At 35.9% G+C, this 17668-nt stretch overlaps 1 protein-coding gene across 1 annotated transcript in view; it reads right to left on the bottom strand.

The window, feature by feature from the left end:
- ccdc88c (coiled-coil domain containing 88C) overlaps positions 1-17668 on the bottom strand; it is a 106546-nt gene that overhangs the window by 53513 nt on the left and 35365 nt on the right. Inside the window, exons 4-11 of the mRNA XM_056476491.1 lie at positions 12672-12741; positions 5187-5245; positions 2778-2861; positions 2551-2691; positions 2267-2454; positions 1273-1354; positions 933-1091; positions 429-575 (exon numbers count right to left, since the gene is read on the bottom strand). Of these exons, the coding sequence (XP_056332466.1) occupies positions 429-575; positions 933-1091; positions 1273-1354; positions 2267-2454; positions 2551-2691; positions 2778-2861; positions 5187-5245; positions 12672-12741 (930 nt within the window). The remainder of the gene's footprint in view (positions 1-428; positions 576-932; positions 1092-1272; positions 1355-2266; positions 2455-2550; positions 2692-2777; positions 2862-5186; positions 5246-12671; positions 12742-17668) is intronic.

Here is a 17668-nt window from a genome sequence, read left to right as displayed (position 1 = left end):
AAACTAGACACAGAGGAACATAGAAACCCCACTGCCAGCATTTCGTAAGGGTTACTGTCAGACAACACAGAAGTATAAACACACAGCTACATGCAAGGCATGCACTGTGAGTTACGGCAGTCACTCGATGTAGAAGTATACTGTAATTCAGCCTTAAGTGTCATTGTCTGTCTGTGGCAACAAAATAAAAATGTGCCATGCCACGGTGTTGCTTCTCAAGGAGAAGGCGGTTTGCCAAATGTTTATGAAACTTTTCTTCTCTCTCAGCTGCCATCGTTGTGTTTAGGGGTACATCTGAGCAGAGTGACACATTTACAACCCTGCTTACTGCAGCACGAGGGTGTTGAAGTGTTCAAAATGTTGTTTTGCCCTCAAATGAAGAACAAAAATCAACTTCATTAGAAGTATACCAGGACCGTAATACTCACAATTTCTATATCATGCAATTTGGAGCGCAACTGAAGGTTCTCTTTTTCCAGTTCGTGTAGTTTGTCACAGCGCCCCCTGGCTCCAGTTAGCTGCTCCTCCAGCATGGACTTTGTCTCCAGCAGGGTCAAATTGTCCTCTCTTAGCTCCTGTGCACAAAAGAGAGACAAGAGAGAAAAAATTCAAAGATGGACAAAAAGAAAAGATCAAAAGAAAAATAGAGGATGACGCCAGCAGACAGAGAGTCAGAGGTCTGTCAGTGACAGCTCCGGGCCCCAGCGGACACCTGAGGCATTATATCTGAGAAATAAAAGCAGCAGGGGCTCCCGGCAGGCAGCTGCACATCAGTCACCTCACAAAGAAATCAATTTCTCCCCTTCTGATTTAAGAGCCGGTGGCTAGATTTATGCTCTTTTCCAGGAAATGGCAGAGATGCCTGAGTCTTTTTTATAATACAATACTGAAAGAGATATCAAAATAGAAAAAGTAGGTTGGTGTTTGGTTACCTCTATGCGCGTCTTGTAGAAGTGAACATCATTTAGCTTCTCTTTGAAGCGAGACAGTTCGTTTTCCAAGCGATCCACTTTTCCAGCGCGCTCCCTTAAAGAATCAACCTCATCCCGGTAAGCTCGCACTGAACGTGCCTCTGCCAGCAACTGTGTGTTCTACTCATACACAAGAGCAACAGATGACAATAAATGATCACTAAAGCTTTAGGAAAATGCTTTTCAATTACAGTCAGTCAGATATATGAATTGTGAATTTGGGCAAACTAAGATTACTAAGATAAGATACTTAAGATGCTTAAGATTACTAAGATACTTAAGATACTACTTGGTGTAATACCTCCTGCTTGAGCTTCTGAATATCAGAATCCAAGCGCTCAATCTCATTCTTGGCATCAATTAACTGCTCAGTCTTCTCTTCCCTGTAACAAGCAAACAGAATCGTATAATATTGATATGGCTTCACAAGTGGAGGATATTGTTAAGACCAATATATCAAGTAATATTTGGCTGATATGAAGTGAGACTTTTATTTTGTATAACATTGTATGCGCCCTTCATAATCTCAATATAACTACAGTAGGTGAACTGGGTACTTTTGTTTGCACACTCAGAGTACTACTGAGTCCTATGATATTTTGTCACATACCATTTTTCCATACAATATAGTAGGAAAGTATAAAACTTGAATAAAAGCAAGGTCTGATCCAAAATTACCAGTAGGTACTTACTAAGTTCTTTGCAACCACTAAAAATCTGCATTCTGTATAATATATTTATAGTAAATTCTATATAGTGTTGTTTCATACGCATTCCCAAATTCCTTAGTAGTAACACTCCAAGCAATTTGGTGTTTAATAAAATTATAATAGATGTATGAGCACAGATGGCTTGGCAAAAAGAAAGACTAAAGTTGGGCTGTCAATAAAAATCTAGTAGACATTGAATAATAACCCAAAACAAGACTATTCATCAAATTACACTGATAAGAAAGAGTTCACATGTGTGTCCATTCATTCCTGTATATTTGATAGATAGTCTAGTTTTAGACCATTGTAAGATGTGTGCTAGATTTTTACTGACAGATCAAATTTAACCTTGTTTTAGCGAAGCCATCTATGTTTAGGCATCTATCAGACGCTTATTAGACCTTTTTTAAATGAAATTGCTTGCAGGTATGAAGTCATCCATATACATTTTTGGCACACTCAGGTACTCACACACGTAAGTATTTTGAATTTGGAGACGTTCCTCTGGTCTGTACCTTTTTTGACTAACAGCATAGTTTAAAAGCTATAATTTTCAGCAAAATAAAATCAAAAAGAGTAACTCACAATTCCTGCCGGGAGCGCCGCAATTTGGCCTTTGTGTCAGCCAGCTCCACGGCTAAATGCTGACGATCTTCTTTAGACAGCAGGGTGATGGGAGATAGGGATGTGCGCTCAGGGCTAGGAAAGCCCAAAAGACCTGAAGGCTGCTGAGACTGAAGATAGTCCCTCTCCTGGGTCAACTCTATGACCAGCTAAGGACAGAAAATCAGCATTTAATCAATGACAATCAATGTACTGAGAAATTTAGCGCAACTTGCTAATAAACGGTTGATTGTCATCCTTTGTACCTCAGCAGATTCATCTCGCTCATCTATGAGTTTGCGTAAGTGAAAGGCCATGGTTCGAGACAGAGGGTCTAACTGCTCAGCAGGGATCTCTGCAACCTCCATCCACTGCAGGTCCAGAACATTCTCCTGATTGTGCGTTACCTGCAATCAAGAGGAATTGCAGGCCTCAAATACACGCCACATGTGTGATATGCATAAGAAGTGATTAGCTGCCAGCAGATCCTTACCTCTTGAATATGCGTCACAATGGCAGCCTGTGTCTCAATATCAAGCAGTTTGATCTTCTCAATGATTTCTTCCTTGCGATCACACTGTTGGAAAAAAAGCATAAGAATGAGAGAATATATGGAAAGATTAGTCAAAAGGGATGAGGAGATGATGTGGAAAAGAAAGAAAATTAGAAAAAGGAAAGCAAAAAAGGGCTAGGTAAAGAAAAGTCAAAGGAAGGCAGGCAACAGATCCAAAGGTAAAAAACCAATGGAAAGAGGAGAAAGGGGAAAGAAAATAGAAATAAAGAATGGACATTAAAATTGAAAAAAGTGAAAGCAACAACAAAGCTAAATATGTAGTAAAGCGAATGGGAATAGGTGAAAACATGGACACGGAAAAAGACAAATGGATGAGAAATGAGCAGGAAATGGAAAAGTAAAGAAACACCTAAAGGAAAGTAAAAGAGAAAGGGAAAAATGAGGAAAAATTAAGGGAAGAAGGTAAGGCAAGGCAAAGAGAAAGGCAAAGTCAAGGAAAGGAAAAAAGGAAAGGAAAGGAGAGAAGAAAGGGAAGAAAAAAAAGAGAAAACAAAGAGAAAGGAAAGAGAAAAGAAAGAGAAGTGGAGGAAGAGAAGGGGAGAGGAGGAAAGGAAAAGGATGGAAAAGAGAAAGGCAATTGGGAAAGGAAATTAAAGGGCAGTGAAGGAAAGGAAAGGGAAGGAGGGAAAAAGGGGGGAAAGGAAAGAAAATTGAAGTTAATAAGAAATAGGGGGTAAGGGAAAAGGAAATGCAAAAGAAAGAATGGAAAATGTGGAAAGGGAAAGGAAGAAAAAGGAAAGGGGAACGGCAATTGAGAAGGAAGGTTTGGACTGAAAGGAAATTGAAGGTTTAGTGAAGGAAAGCAGAAGGAAATAGAAGGGAAGGGAAAGAGGGAAAGGGAGGAAAAATAAAGGGAATGGAAGAAGAAGCAAAATAAATGAAATAGAAAGGGAAAGATAGTAAAGGGAAAAATAAAGGGAAGTAGAGGAAAGGGAAAGGCAAGTGGAAAAGGAATTTGAAAGGTAGTGAAGGAACAGAAAGGGAAGGAGGGAAGAGAAGGGAAAGGAAAGAAAATGTAAGGGAAGAGAATGAAAGAGAAGGGAAATGAATGCAAAATAGAAAGAGAAAGGAGGAGGAAAGGGAAATGGATGAAAGGGAAAAGAAGGAAAAGGGAAGAGGAAAGGCAATTGGGAGAGAAAAATTAAGCTTAGTGAAAAAAGGAAAGGAAATGGAAGTGGAAGGGAAGGGGGAAGGGGGAAATGGAAGGGAAGAAGAAGGGAAGAAAGTGAAATAGAAAGGGAAGGGAAAAAGGGAAGTGGAGCAAAGGGAAATGATGGAAAAGCAGAAGGCAATTGGGAATGGAAATTGAAGGGTACTGAAGGAACGGAATTGGAAGGAGTGAAAGAGAAGGGAAAGGAAAGAAAATGGAAGGGAAGATAATGGAAGGAGAAGGGAAATAAAAATAGAAAGGGAAAGGGAAAAGGAAGGGTAAAAGGCAGAGAAGCGAAAATGAGTAAAGGGAAAGGAAGGAAAAGGTAAGAGAAAAGGCAATTGTGAAAAGTAAATTGAAGGGCAGTGAAGGGAAGGAAAAGAAATAAGTGGAAAGGAAAGGAAAGAGGAAGGGGAAAGAGAAGTGGAGAGAAAGGATATATAATGCAAAAGGTGAAGGAACAAAAAAAAGGAAGTGAAAGAAGTAAGGCCATGGGAAAAATGAAAAGGATGTGGAAAGGATAGGACAAGTAAAGGTAAAGAAACAGGAAGACGTGAGCAGAAAGAAATAACTATCCTGAGTTTTTAATAAGCACTGCCAAGAAATCTATGACTATCACTTGATGGTCATTAGCCAAATAAACCTATTCTGTGCCAGATAGCGTGGGGACCACATCAAAAATGAACTCATCAAAATGTAGGTATACAGTATATTCAAATGGGCTAAACAATGTGCTGTGCACTTTGTGACTGAAATACTATAAGACAAAGTTCTGGTGCAGAATAAGACAAGCTCAAAGAGACAGAACAGAAAGCAAATCAGCAGGTAAATGGTACGCTCTAAATCAATGGGAGATGTTTATTATCAACAGAACAAGAAAAACCAGCCACAAAGAGGGGGTTAAAAGTGTACAATAGGGGAAGTACAGGCATGAGGAACAATCTTCAGGAAAAGGTGGAGACATAACTTCTTAGCAAATCTATCCCAGTTATCTTTGCTGATTTCTCTGGGACAAATCTGTTGTGAATAGGAGTTTTATATTGAAGCATAATGAGCGTCAGTTCTTTTTACTCTGGAAAAGCAAAGGCGTGTCTGGACTTGATGATGTGGATATGATTTCCTGTACTGATCTCAAAACATGAATCGGGAATACTACAGTGCTGGTTCAAGCAGCTTACCTGAACAGCGCAGCCCAGTATCAGCAACAGCATTCGTTTCATCTCCTCCATGCTTTTACCTGAGAAGGTTAAAGGTCACAAGAACTGAGAGTAAGAGATTTACAACTAAATCAACACAAATAAAAGACCTAAACTTTAACTTTTAATAAAAAGAAGCTGAAACAAAACCCCCAAGCTTTAAGCAAAATTGAAATAATGTATGGTTTGCCTTTCCCAAATTAATATTAAGCATTTTTATTGTTAACTAAAATAAATTAATAAATTAATATTAATTTTAAAAAATTCTTAAGTAATGTTCGGAGTAAATAAAATGTTAAATGTATGATAATTAAAAATGAATTAACTGAAGTTATTACTAATTACACAAAAGCAAACCTAAGCAAAATGAATAATAATAAATAATAACGAATAATAAAAAAATATGATTGCTAAAATGTAAACTTAATTAAAAATATTGATCATTCAAAACAATAAATACTACAATATTACTATAAAACTAAAATAACAGGTTTTATTGATACTGAAGTACTAGTGACTGGCATTATGCAAAAAAGTATGGATATCAATCTGCTAAAGGTTGTTTTACAATAGCAGTACTAGCTATAATATTTTGGTGGAAACTAACATGTGGTTACTCTGTATTAATGTTTTGAAGCTGATGTTGGCGAGTTTGTTTGTGTCTTACAGACTTAGACTAATAAATACTCTGGAGAGAGTGGAGAGGGTGAGGGGGTGCTATCGCCACGGCAACTGTTTGTTGCTCAATGCCACCCCACCCTACAGTGAACCCCCATTTACACAGTCAGCAGAGGAGCAGCCGTGGGGAAATTACTCCTTTGTCCACTACAAGTGAAGCTTGATGTAAAAACACAAGCATTAGAGAGCTGATCATTGCATTAACTATATATAAGAAACATTGAATGTGCCCTGTGAAATATGTTCATAATGAAGAGATTTCCTTACTTCATTAAAATATTTCATAATTAATTGTATTCAACAGAAATCCATATGAAGACAAAAATAATAACTAAATTATTATTATTCATTCATTCATTTTCTATTTGGCTTAGTCCCTTTATTAATCAAGGGTTGCCACAGTGGAATGAACCGCCAACTTATCCAGCCTACTGTATGTTTAGTGCAGCGGACGCAGCTGTGGCTCCAGCCACAACCCAGCACAGGGAAACACCCATGCTAAATTCTTAGTGAAATTAATTATTTTTCGAATATTTCCCAAGTGATGTTTAATAACAGAGCATGAATATTTTCTATAATATTTTTTTCTGCTAAAGAGAAAGTCTTATTTATTCTATTTGGGCTGGATCGAAAGCAGTTAAATCTTTAGAAATAATTATCAAGGTCAAGATTATTAACCCCTTTTAGATGTTTTTCCGAATTAAATTATAACTTTCTAAAAGTAATTATCAGGCGATAACCCATCTTCCATTTTAAAACTAGCTACCATTTTAAGCCTTTAAACTGCATGTTAAGTTTATTCCAAGTATCTTAAAATCAGTTTTTATTGATACTGAAGTACTAGTGACTGGCATTATGCAAAACTCAAAATGTGGATATCAATCTGCTTAAGGATGTTTTACAATGGCAGTTATAGCTATAATATTGTGGTGGAAACTAACTTTTGGTTATTCTGATTAACAAGCTTATTTATTAATATTTTGAAGCTGATGTTGGCGAGTTTGTTTGTGTCTTTTTAAGCCTTTAAATTGCATGTTAAGCTGATTCCGAGTATCTTACAAAAGAACCAGTAGACATTTTATATGGTCATCATGATAAAGCCAAAACAAATGAGTTATCAGGCCCACACGGAATCTGCGCGCACAGAAATCCACAGATTGTCAGGCCATCATTGAGTCTATTTATTTAGTTGTGTGCAAATGTTTGTAAATTTATATTTATTTCGGGGTTTTTTTTGTATTATTATTATTATTTTTATTTTTTTTTTCGGGGTTTTCACCTTTAATGAACAGTAGAGATTATTGACAGGAAAGCATGGGATGCAGAGAGAGGGGAAGGATCAGCATAGGACCGTGAGACGGGAATCGAACCGGAGTGCATGCGTCAACACACTAACCACTACACCACTGGTGCCGACTATTTATTTCGTTTTTTGATTAATTTCAGTAAGATTACTGACTAATATGAAAATGTTAATTTGATTTATTTATAATAGTTTGTAAAGAAATATTGGTATGGTAGATGTTATATAAGACACTTGCTTTGTTTACCAAATAAATGGATCTAATAGGATTTGCATTGTAAACATTAGAGTTAGAAATGTATAATTTTTATTTAGCATATTAAGTTTTTAGTTATGAAACACCCAAAATCATTCCGCATCAAACCGCAGATTTTTTTTACAATATTTTGTGCAGAAATAGCAAAAAATGTCAGCAGATTCTGTCTGGCTGAAGGTATTAGTAATTGAATTAAAAAATGTAAAAGTAATTTGAAAAAAAACAAAACATTTTATCAACAGCACTTGGGACATTTAAAAAAAAAAACATAAAAATTTCACAGGAGGGCTCATTATTTTGCTTTCAACTGCATATTAATACACCCAGCAGTTTCCAGCAAAAAAGAAAAAAAAAATTAATCTCGGCCAGTTTTGATAACCTATCACAGGCAGAAAATTGCACATAACTATGATAAGGATTCATTTTGTTCATGCAAAACCATTAAAACAGCATCCAACAGGAAGCAAACACGAGCAGAAAAGGAAATCGTGTCTACGCACCTATTCATAAATGAAAATCTGCAGATCAGAATCACACCTCGCTATAACAAAGACCTGTTATTCGTGTCTGATGTCAACATTTTGCATTATAACAGCACACCTAGAGAAATGGTCAGGTGTCAGGATCACCCAATATGACAACTGGAAATGCAAATAGTAAAAAAAAAAAAAAATATGAAAATAACAGTTTATATTTGAACAACTAAAATTAGCCTATTCCAAGATTTAAAACAGCAAATAAACCTAAAACTTTTGGAGGTTTTATATTTTACCATAATTTGCTACCATTTCATTGTTTATATGTGGGACAAGATATGATGTTCCATTTTAGGGTCAACATGAAATAGAATTTACAAAAATTATTCCCTAAACAGATATGCATATTGAACAAAAGTGTCTACTTTAATGATTCGAAAAAATGGGTTAAATAATATTCCATTGTCAACTAATATATTTAAGTAAAAACAAGGAAGCATATATTTACACAACAGTTCTGTCTGGTTCTCAGATCTGATTGGCTAATAGCCATACAATATTCTGCAATAACAGCACTCATACAGCCTCTTCACTCTTGTGTATTACTCCGCCTACATAGAGTGACAGCAGATCAATAAACTCACTACAGTCTGACAAATATTGCAGCTGTTGGACAACATAGTGCACTTTTGAGGATTTTTTAGGTGAGAATGTAGTTGTTTACATTGCAACTATGCAGTTTATTTATAAGGACAGTGCTTATTTTTAGATTCAGCACGTCGGCGGCCATTAGCCTGTCACTGAGCAGAGCAAAGAGGGTTTTTCAATTGCTGATCAAATCTTTATAAAACCGGTAGCCTAAGTGACACTCCAAGTTGATCTCCCTCTTTTATATGTTTTAGTGCTGTATTTATACCATAGTAATCTGGTAGTGTTTGCTATGCTTTGGCTTTTTTGGAGTTAATTATTGTGATCTCCTGATTACAACAGAGAAATAGTGGGAAATCTCTGTAGACTGATGGCATTTCATGCTGTTCAGCCTTATAATTTTAAAATGTGAGCAAAAATCACCTGTTTCGGCATCATTTTAGATGTTATGCTAGAGAATCATTCAAATAGTAGCTCTAAAGTTATGTTGGTGAATTAGCAATGGTTTCTGCTGTTCTGATGTCAGCTGCAGATGTGAATGAATGGCAGAAGAAAGTAGTTCCTCATACAAAAGGATTTTTAGACACTCTCTGTTTGATTTTCTTTTTATACACACGATTATGCTGTCGAACTGTTGTATAAACGCAATATCACACTCGTAGCAGTGCGATATGGCTGTTTATAGTCACCGGTGGGACACTAAGGCCCACATATTACATCCTTAACAAGAATCTTTGTTGTCAAATTATTTGTTGTTTTAGAGCACGTCTTCCGAAAATTATGCCAAGGATCTATAATAATCATTATGTTTTGCTCAGAAACAAACTTAACCAGACACATTAGCAGCACTAATTGTAGTTGTGTCAATATTCAGCAACCCTTTTCTTCTTTGGCCTACAGTATATTAAAATAAATGCATTTTAATCAGCACTCTATCTGAATATCTGATTAGTCAATGAAGTAAACTGACAATACCAGTATTTAATATCAATTAAACTATGCATTGACCAAAAAAATCTTGTCAATTTATTTAGTTGCTCTACCCTACACACTGTCAACAGCAGGATCTACAGTCAGCACTCATGGTTGGGCTCGGGCCCAAGAAGTTTCCTCTGGCCTTTCTCCTTTCCTCCAGCCATTACAAGGTCCACAGCACGTGTTTCCTTCCCCGGAGAGTCTGAACCTTCTCTGCTCACCCCATATAGGAGGTGAGAGGGTGTTTATGAAGGCTGGAGTGTGCGTGTAAGGTGATGAATGAGGAGGTTTGTTCAGTATGTGTGTGCGTTTGCTTTGGGGCATGATGGAAAGTGATTTATAGTCACCATAGCGGAGATGCATCACAACAAATAGAAAATAAAAGTAGGGAGGCAGGATATAAAACATTAACCAATATTGATAACCAATTAATAACCAAGCCACATACTTTCCAAATACATGAATAAAATGCATTGATATTTATCCACCTCCAAAATGTAATAGTTTATTCTCAAAATAGGTTACATGTGGAATAGATTTATCAGAAATGATAATCTTAAACATAACCAATAATAAAAAACATGATTTCCAATCTATTTGTTATGTGAGGGCATTCTTACTGATCAACAGTAGCATCTCTGCTTTCTCACAAGCAATTCGGTTCATACAAGCGGTTTAAAACAGCTTTGCTGCGATGACAAACTTTTAAGTGAGATATAAGATTTGTTTTGTTAAAACCTGATGCCTGTTTTCCTCCTCTTGAAATCCTTGTTGAAGAGATTCAAATAGCAATGGCACTGTCCTCTGCTGCCACAAGAAGAAACACTTTCTGACCGGGAAGACTTGTTCACAGAATGAGTGTGACGCAGTTTTAAAGCAGCAGTCACTTGCACCCGAAAGTAGTTTAATCTCAGATAGATCAAACTAATTTATTGATTTACCAGCAAGCGCACTTTATCAGATATTGTTATCGGAGTTTATTTATTGGACCAATAAAAATCACGTAATCTTTACCAATATCACATGACAATTCATCTGTTTGATAATGCATCACTAATAAAAGGTAGGCTGATTGTGGGGTAAATCTACATTACAAATGCTTCCATATGCATGAATGCAAATAACAGTCCCAATGAATAACTGAATATTAGGGCTCCACAATACATCCTTTCAGAATCAATACCGCAATGTGAGCATCTGCAATAGTCAGAACACAATTCATGCAATGTTGAGTCTGAGTTATAGTTGACCAGGAGCTGTAGAATTTATAAGATTTATGCGAAATCAGTGTGTGCAAGTGGATGGCCTTGTTTCTAGTACTTTGAACGTAACTAAAGGAGTTCCACTGGGTTCAGTACTCTTCTTTTTACTATATATAAATAATATTGATAAAAAAATAATAATAAAAACTGCTCATTTTCATTATTATGCTGATGATACAGTCATATACACAGCTGCATCCACACCAAATCTGGCCCTTATCACAACTACAGATTGTTTTTAATTTACTTCAACATTCGAGTTAAAATGAGTTTTAAATGCAGATAAAACAAAACTTATGTTATTTTCAAATTCAAAACAAACTAAGCAAAAGCTAGGTTCTAATACTACTACTTATGGTGCAGAGATTGAATCGGTGTCCCAGTACAAAGATCTTGGAATTTTAATTGATAATACACTTTCGTTTAGTTCTCACATTCAGCAATAAAAAAAGTGATTTTAGGCTTTTATTTTAGAATTAAAAACAGCCTTTTTTGATGCTAAAAAGAAGCTTGGTGATGCAACATTTATGTCGATATTGGACTACGATGATGTTATCTATATGCATGCTTTGTCTCAAGAGTCTGCATGCATTGAATACTGTTTACCATGGTGCACTTAGATTTATAACTAATTTTAAATCCCTTCCTCATCGTGTATCATACATCATACTAGTATACTAGGGTAGGTTGGTCTGCTTTGTCCATTCGTAGGCTCAAGCATTGGCATATCTTTGTTTACAAATCTATATTGGGTTTACTCCCATCATATCTACAGAATTACATTTGTAAAAAACCTGTCCTTAGCTATGGCCATTGGTCACAGGATATTTGTTTACTGTCTGTTCCTAAAGTCCAGACTGAGATGGGGTAAAAGGCTTTTAAATACGCAGCACCTTTTGCATGGAATAATCTACAAAGTTGCAGTTTAAAGAATTGATTTCACTAAATGCTTTTATAAAGAGTATAAATGATTTAGAAATTGAAACAAGCTTGTAGATGTTTTCAATAGTTTGTTTGTCAATGTGTGATTCATGTTACTGTCAATTGTTTTTGTTTGTTGTCTGTTAGACCCATGTGACATGTATACTGCCTAATCTTGGCCAGGACGCTCTTGTAAAAGAGATTTTTCTCAATGTGTCTTTCCTGGTAAAATAAAGGTTTTAATAATAATAATAATAATAATGATGGTGATGATGATGATGATGATGATGATGATGATGATTATGCATGAAAAAACTGTTTCTTTCTTAGAATTTTTGTCTTGTTTCTAATCCAAATATCTACAAGCACAATTATTTTACTTGCAGCACTTGCCTATAATTTTACTTGTTTTAAAGGAAAAAAGCTTAAGTTTGATTTATTTCTTCTGAAGTTGAATACAAAACTACATTTCTTTTTTTGTTTTAAGAATTTTTAGATATAAGGTCTAAAAACGAGACAAAGCAAAGGAAGAAATGCTTTTTTTGCATGGAGATTATTTAATTTCTGTACCTGAATACTCTTAGACTCCTCAGAAAACAGTCAAATAGAGCTATTCAAACTATCTTGTGAAACTGTATTCATATCGCAATATGAATACAGAGAAATTACAGAAAAATAAAATATTGCAATATCCCATTTTTCCAAAGTCCTACTGTATATGTTATAATGTCAATAGGAATATCAGCTACATATTTTGGATATAAGTAAATATATCAAAATAAATCTCTTTTCTTTTGGTATTTTGTAATAAATCTGTTTAGTAAACAAATAAAGGCTGGTTTTTGTAGAAAAGTCAGCATTAAATTCTCTTTCGCCATCAAACCAGAAAGGATTCTACTTTGTAAATCAATCTAGTAGCTTATTCAAAATATTAAAATTGAGCAATACCTGACAAAGGGTCCTTGGCGATGGCCAACACATTGGGCAGGTTCATAACAATGAGCTGCTGAAGATGCTCCTGAGAAAGAAAGAAAAAAAAACATGCACATTATAAACAGGGAGACATGTTGGAGACTCTTTGAGAGTATAGTGATGCCAACTTAAAAGTTTGAGCTAGTATGTACAGTAAAAAAAACAACAGGTGAGGGGCACATTTGACACGGTTTAAAATGGCAGGCAGCCCAGGAGATGGCTGGGGTCAATATTTGACCCAAAACAGGTCAGTGGTAACGTGGGAACAGGAAACTCCAACTTTCAAACAGGCAGGCAGGAAATCAAGCTGGAAATGGGAAACATTAGCAACCCCAGACGAAGCATGTCTTGGGAGGGGAACATCCATAGCATACAGGCAAAATATGAACATAGCAATACTAATATAAAATGGGGAAAGTGTCATCCGGAATTGACATATACATAATCACTTTATTAAAGTAATATTATTATTGTTACTATTATTTATATGTCTAAATGAAGAACTGAATAATATGGAGAATGTGCGTGTGCTTGGGTCCCAATCCACTTGACTTCAGACACAATGGCCTCCAGGGTAACTAATCTCAGTAAAGTACACAAAAGACAAGACCGAACAGGTCCACCTGACCAAACCCATCATTCCAAAACATACCTAGATAAGAGCACTTTCATCCGTTAGAGAATTGCATACTTTAACAATTGTTTCTGTGCAACAGACAAGAAAATATTTCTTGAAAATAATTTCTGAACGTTTAATCATCCTCTCTCAAAGGACTTGTAGAGAATTTGTAAAATAATTCATTAATTTACACACATATCACTCCTAGTATGATTGCTGTGTTAAAGTAAAAAGTACAAAAGCATTTTTGAGGGGTTTCATTGGTTTTAATCATCTGGCTGTGAACACTCAAGACTGTGACTCTGCAACTGTAGCTATACACATATGAATATCTATTTCTGCCACACATAATTTTATTAAATTAATTAAATGAAACAAGAAGGAAATAGCTTAGACAGCATTCAAAATTGTTTAAAACCCTGCAATATTGTGTTAACACAAAAAAAACATTCTCTTCATTGTGACATTTTGGAGAACTTTGCCTTCAAATATGGCAACATGACTGGAGTGGTCGTATGTGTCATTATGTTTATATATCTATAGGAAAACATGTCGATTGCAGAATTGATAAAAAAATCCAATAGGCTTCTATGAAGAAAGAGAAAACCCCATATATAACAGATAAAAACCACAGCTTTATTATAAAAGTGACAAACATTTTGGTTCCTCTCTCATGTGTTGTCTCTCTTTGGTCACTCTCTCATGCGTTACGAATACACCCGACGTCCACACTATTCCAGAATCTTCAGCCCATGAAAATGAAGTGTTTGAAAACACTAACAACACTGCTGGTCCATTTCATCAACTGACAGAAATGTAAACTTTTGAAATTGGAAGTATGACTATCCACAATGGGCACATATCACACACATATCTAGTTTTAAGCTATATGGTGTAGGCGGAGATTGTTTTTCTTGTGGATGCACTGAATTGAAAATTCTGCGGCGAAACCAAATATTTTGGATGCACTTGAAAAGCCTGAAAAACTAGACTGCCTTAACTATTTTTAATGAACAATTTTTTTATTAAATAATATTATTTTGTAAGACTTTTTAAATTTAACTGATTTTAAAAAAGACAAGTCAATAAAATAGCCACATTAATGACAGTGGAGTCGAAAAACTTCATTTTTACCAGTGTTGCCATGACAACACAGTATAGCTATTGTAGGCAGCCGTAACGAGTATAGCTTACTACATAGAAATGTCATGTCAGCATGTTACAGGACTTCCTTAAGACTGATTATGTAGCGCACTGACAAGTCCGTTTTTTTAAAAGTAGTTTTGAATATCCAATGCTTCCACAAATCAGACTGTAATAAGGACACACACTCTACAGAGTACGTGGCTAATGAAAGAGAGCTAACTGCTAACCCATTTGACATCATGCAGCTCAGACCCCCTGCTGATAACTCCATCTCCCTCAGAGGAGTGACTCCTGGGGGAGGTCTTTTTGTGTACAGACCAAGAGACACAACCCTCATCCACTATAATAGAGCCGGCACAGCTGAGGCCAGGGCTAGTCTGCACTGCCTTTGTCAACACAGAGGCCTGCGAGGATTCCTTTCTTTACTGCTGAGCTTCACTCACATGCTCATTCACAAACACTGAGAATACTTCAAAAGTAACGAACCTCAATCTCTCCTTTATTGTCTGTTTGGATTGCAAAAACAGTCTTGGAGCTAAAACAGACTTTAAATATGTGCAAGCCCAAATACTATTTGGAGAACAATGAAATCTTCAGATTTAGGTGAACTATCACTTTAATTCCATTTAATCTGTCCCACACTTGAAAAGGTTTGGAACAGCCAGGCAGTCAATTGCTGTCGGCTGATGACTGACCAATATTAAAATGTTGTAGGCTACTTTACTAAAGGTTACATCATTCACAACAAGCATTACTATATAAATGGGCAATATCGCATGAGTAGCAGTGCAATGTGGATGTATATCGCCACTGGTGGGAGGTTTGCATTGGCACAAGGTCTTAAGTGTCCCACCGGTGACAATTTACAGCCACATTGCACTGCTATGAGTGTTATATTGCGTTTATACAACAGTTCAACGGCATATTCGTGTGTATAAAAGAAGCAAATCAAAAGCGGAAAGTCTCAAAACCCTTTTGTATGAGGAACTACTTTCTTCTGCCATTCACTCACATCTGCAGCTGACGTTAGAACAGCAGAAACCATTGCTACTTCACAAATGTCACTTTAAATCTAGTATTTGAATGATTCTCTAGTGTAATATCTAAAGTGATGACAAAACAGGTGATTTTGCCCACACTTTGAGATTATAAGGCTGAACAGCATGAAATGCCATCAGTCTACAGCCAGTATTTTTCTGTTGCAATCGGGAAAAAACACAATATTACTATGATATAAATACAGCACTACAACATACGAAAGAGAGAGAGAGAGATCAACTTATTTACCTGTTTAATAATGATTTGATCAGCTGTAGTATGGAATTACGCTGTTTTTCTCTTGGGGCTTATTATGCGGTCTCTGTCGCCATCTTGTGGATGAACATCGTCAACAGTCTTTGGTCTGTTTAATGACATGTTAATGGCCGCCGACGCTTCTGAGAGGCGCAGTCTCTCAGAAATTATAAATATTTCAAACAGGTCCTGTCCTTATAAATAAACAACTACATTCTTGACTAAAAAAAGCCCTAAAAGCACATTATGTTGACCAACAGCTGTAATATTTGTTAAACTGTAGATGTTACAATATTTGTCGCTATATGTGGGCAGAGTAATACACAAGGGCGAAGGGTTAAGAGGCTGGGTCAGTGCTGTTCAGTTTGCAGAATAATCGCACGGCAGTCAATCAATCAGATTCAAGAATCAGACAGAACTGTTGTCTAAATATATATAATAAGATTTATATTTCATGGTGACTTAAAAAATCTAAGATTGGCTGAAAAATATATTCAATATTAAATAATGCCAGTAAATTTAAACAATTCCATTGTCAAGCAGTAGATAAAAAAACAAATACACATATGCAATATCAAGCAATATTAATTAATAACATGAATTGGAATGTTGATATAAAATATAAGGTACACAACCTTTTGTAAAAAAAAAAAAAAAAAAAACGTAAATAAAAAAAGTCTCTTGTCTATTGTCAATACCACTATGATGTACAAAGCACAGTTCATCGCACTGCAAATCAATTCACCATTACACCAAATGCCATGTCAAATGTTAATTCATTTTCAAATTACCTGAAATAGAAGTAGAAAAAGTAGAAGTAGAAGCTCTGTCACGAAAACAAATTCCTCGTATTTGTGAACATACCTGGCAATAAAGCTCTTTCTGATTCTGATAAAATGAGTTTTTGCTCACTAAATAAGCAACAGTGAACACCTATAAGCGTGACAGCATCTTTAACCTACGTAATAAAAATTTTCCTTTGACTGGTTTGAGAACCGGGTTAACTATAATAGTTTAGACTTCACAGAAAAGAGCAGCATGAACATTCTTCTAAATTTCTAATTCCAATTTTCCACAGAAAGTCAATAATAGTGTCAATGTTCATACTTTTTTCATATCATCCTCTTTAATTTAGGAAATTCAGTAGAGTCCAAGAGTAATATGCATCATTAATAAACACATTAGACATTCTACAAATCAGCCCATCTAATATTTATGCAAGACAAACCTTACAATCCACTTCAGTAGCCCTGTCATTCCTGCATTTTCAGGACCACTGATGTAAGACCACTTCTGAGATAACTATGCACAATGGATGGAGCGATGCACTCTGGGAAAAAGCTTAAGTGTTTTTGACTGGCAGCCAGTCTGCTGAGTATAATTACATAAAGGTGCATGTTTCAACCTGAGAGAAGTGAAAAAAAGGCTCTTTACGGTGTTTGATTTGACAGCTGCACCGTGATGAGGTGTGTATAGTAGTGTCACGTTAAGCGCTCTCTCCGTAAACACCCTCATTTTTAATTGCCCGTTAACCTGATCATTTCTAGCGCTGCTAAATTCAAGCAGGCTAATTACTAGATTTGAGTCATATGTAAGACTAGGAGGCTTTCGTTCCAATGTTTGTATCTGGTTTCAACTAACAGCTGAGGATGGAAAAAAAATGAAGGATCAGTTAACGCTTCTTGTCTGACAGAGACAGGGTTGAAGAACTTAATGCTCCTGCACCATTTCAGAAACATTAGGACTATAGAAACTACTGCAAAATATGCACACACAAAAAAGACCATAGCATAACAAGACCATAACAAACTGACTTTGACGGGCAATTGCATCACTACTGGAAATTACCTGCCTATAGTAAATTATTGATGAGCATGTAACCCTGTCACAATGCTGGTGAGGTGTTTGTTCAAAC

Source organism: Danio aesculapii, chromosome 17, assembly GCF_903798145.1.
Source record: "Danio aesculapii chromosome 17, fDanAes4.1, whole genome shotgun sequence".
NCBI classification, from domain to species: Eukaryota; Metazoa; Chordata; class Actinopteri; order Cypriniformes; family Danionidae; genus Danio; species Danio aesculapii.
Note: the sequence above shows the minus strand (reverse complement) of the source record. Positions and strands in the feature narration are given on the sequence as shown.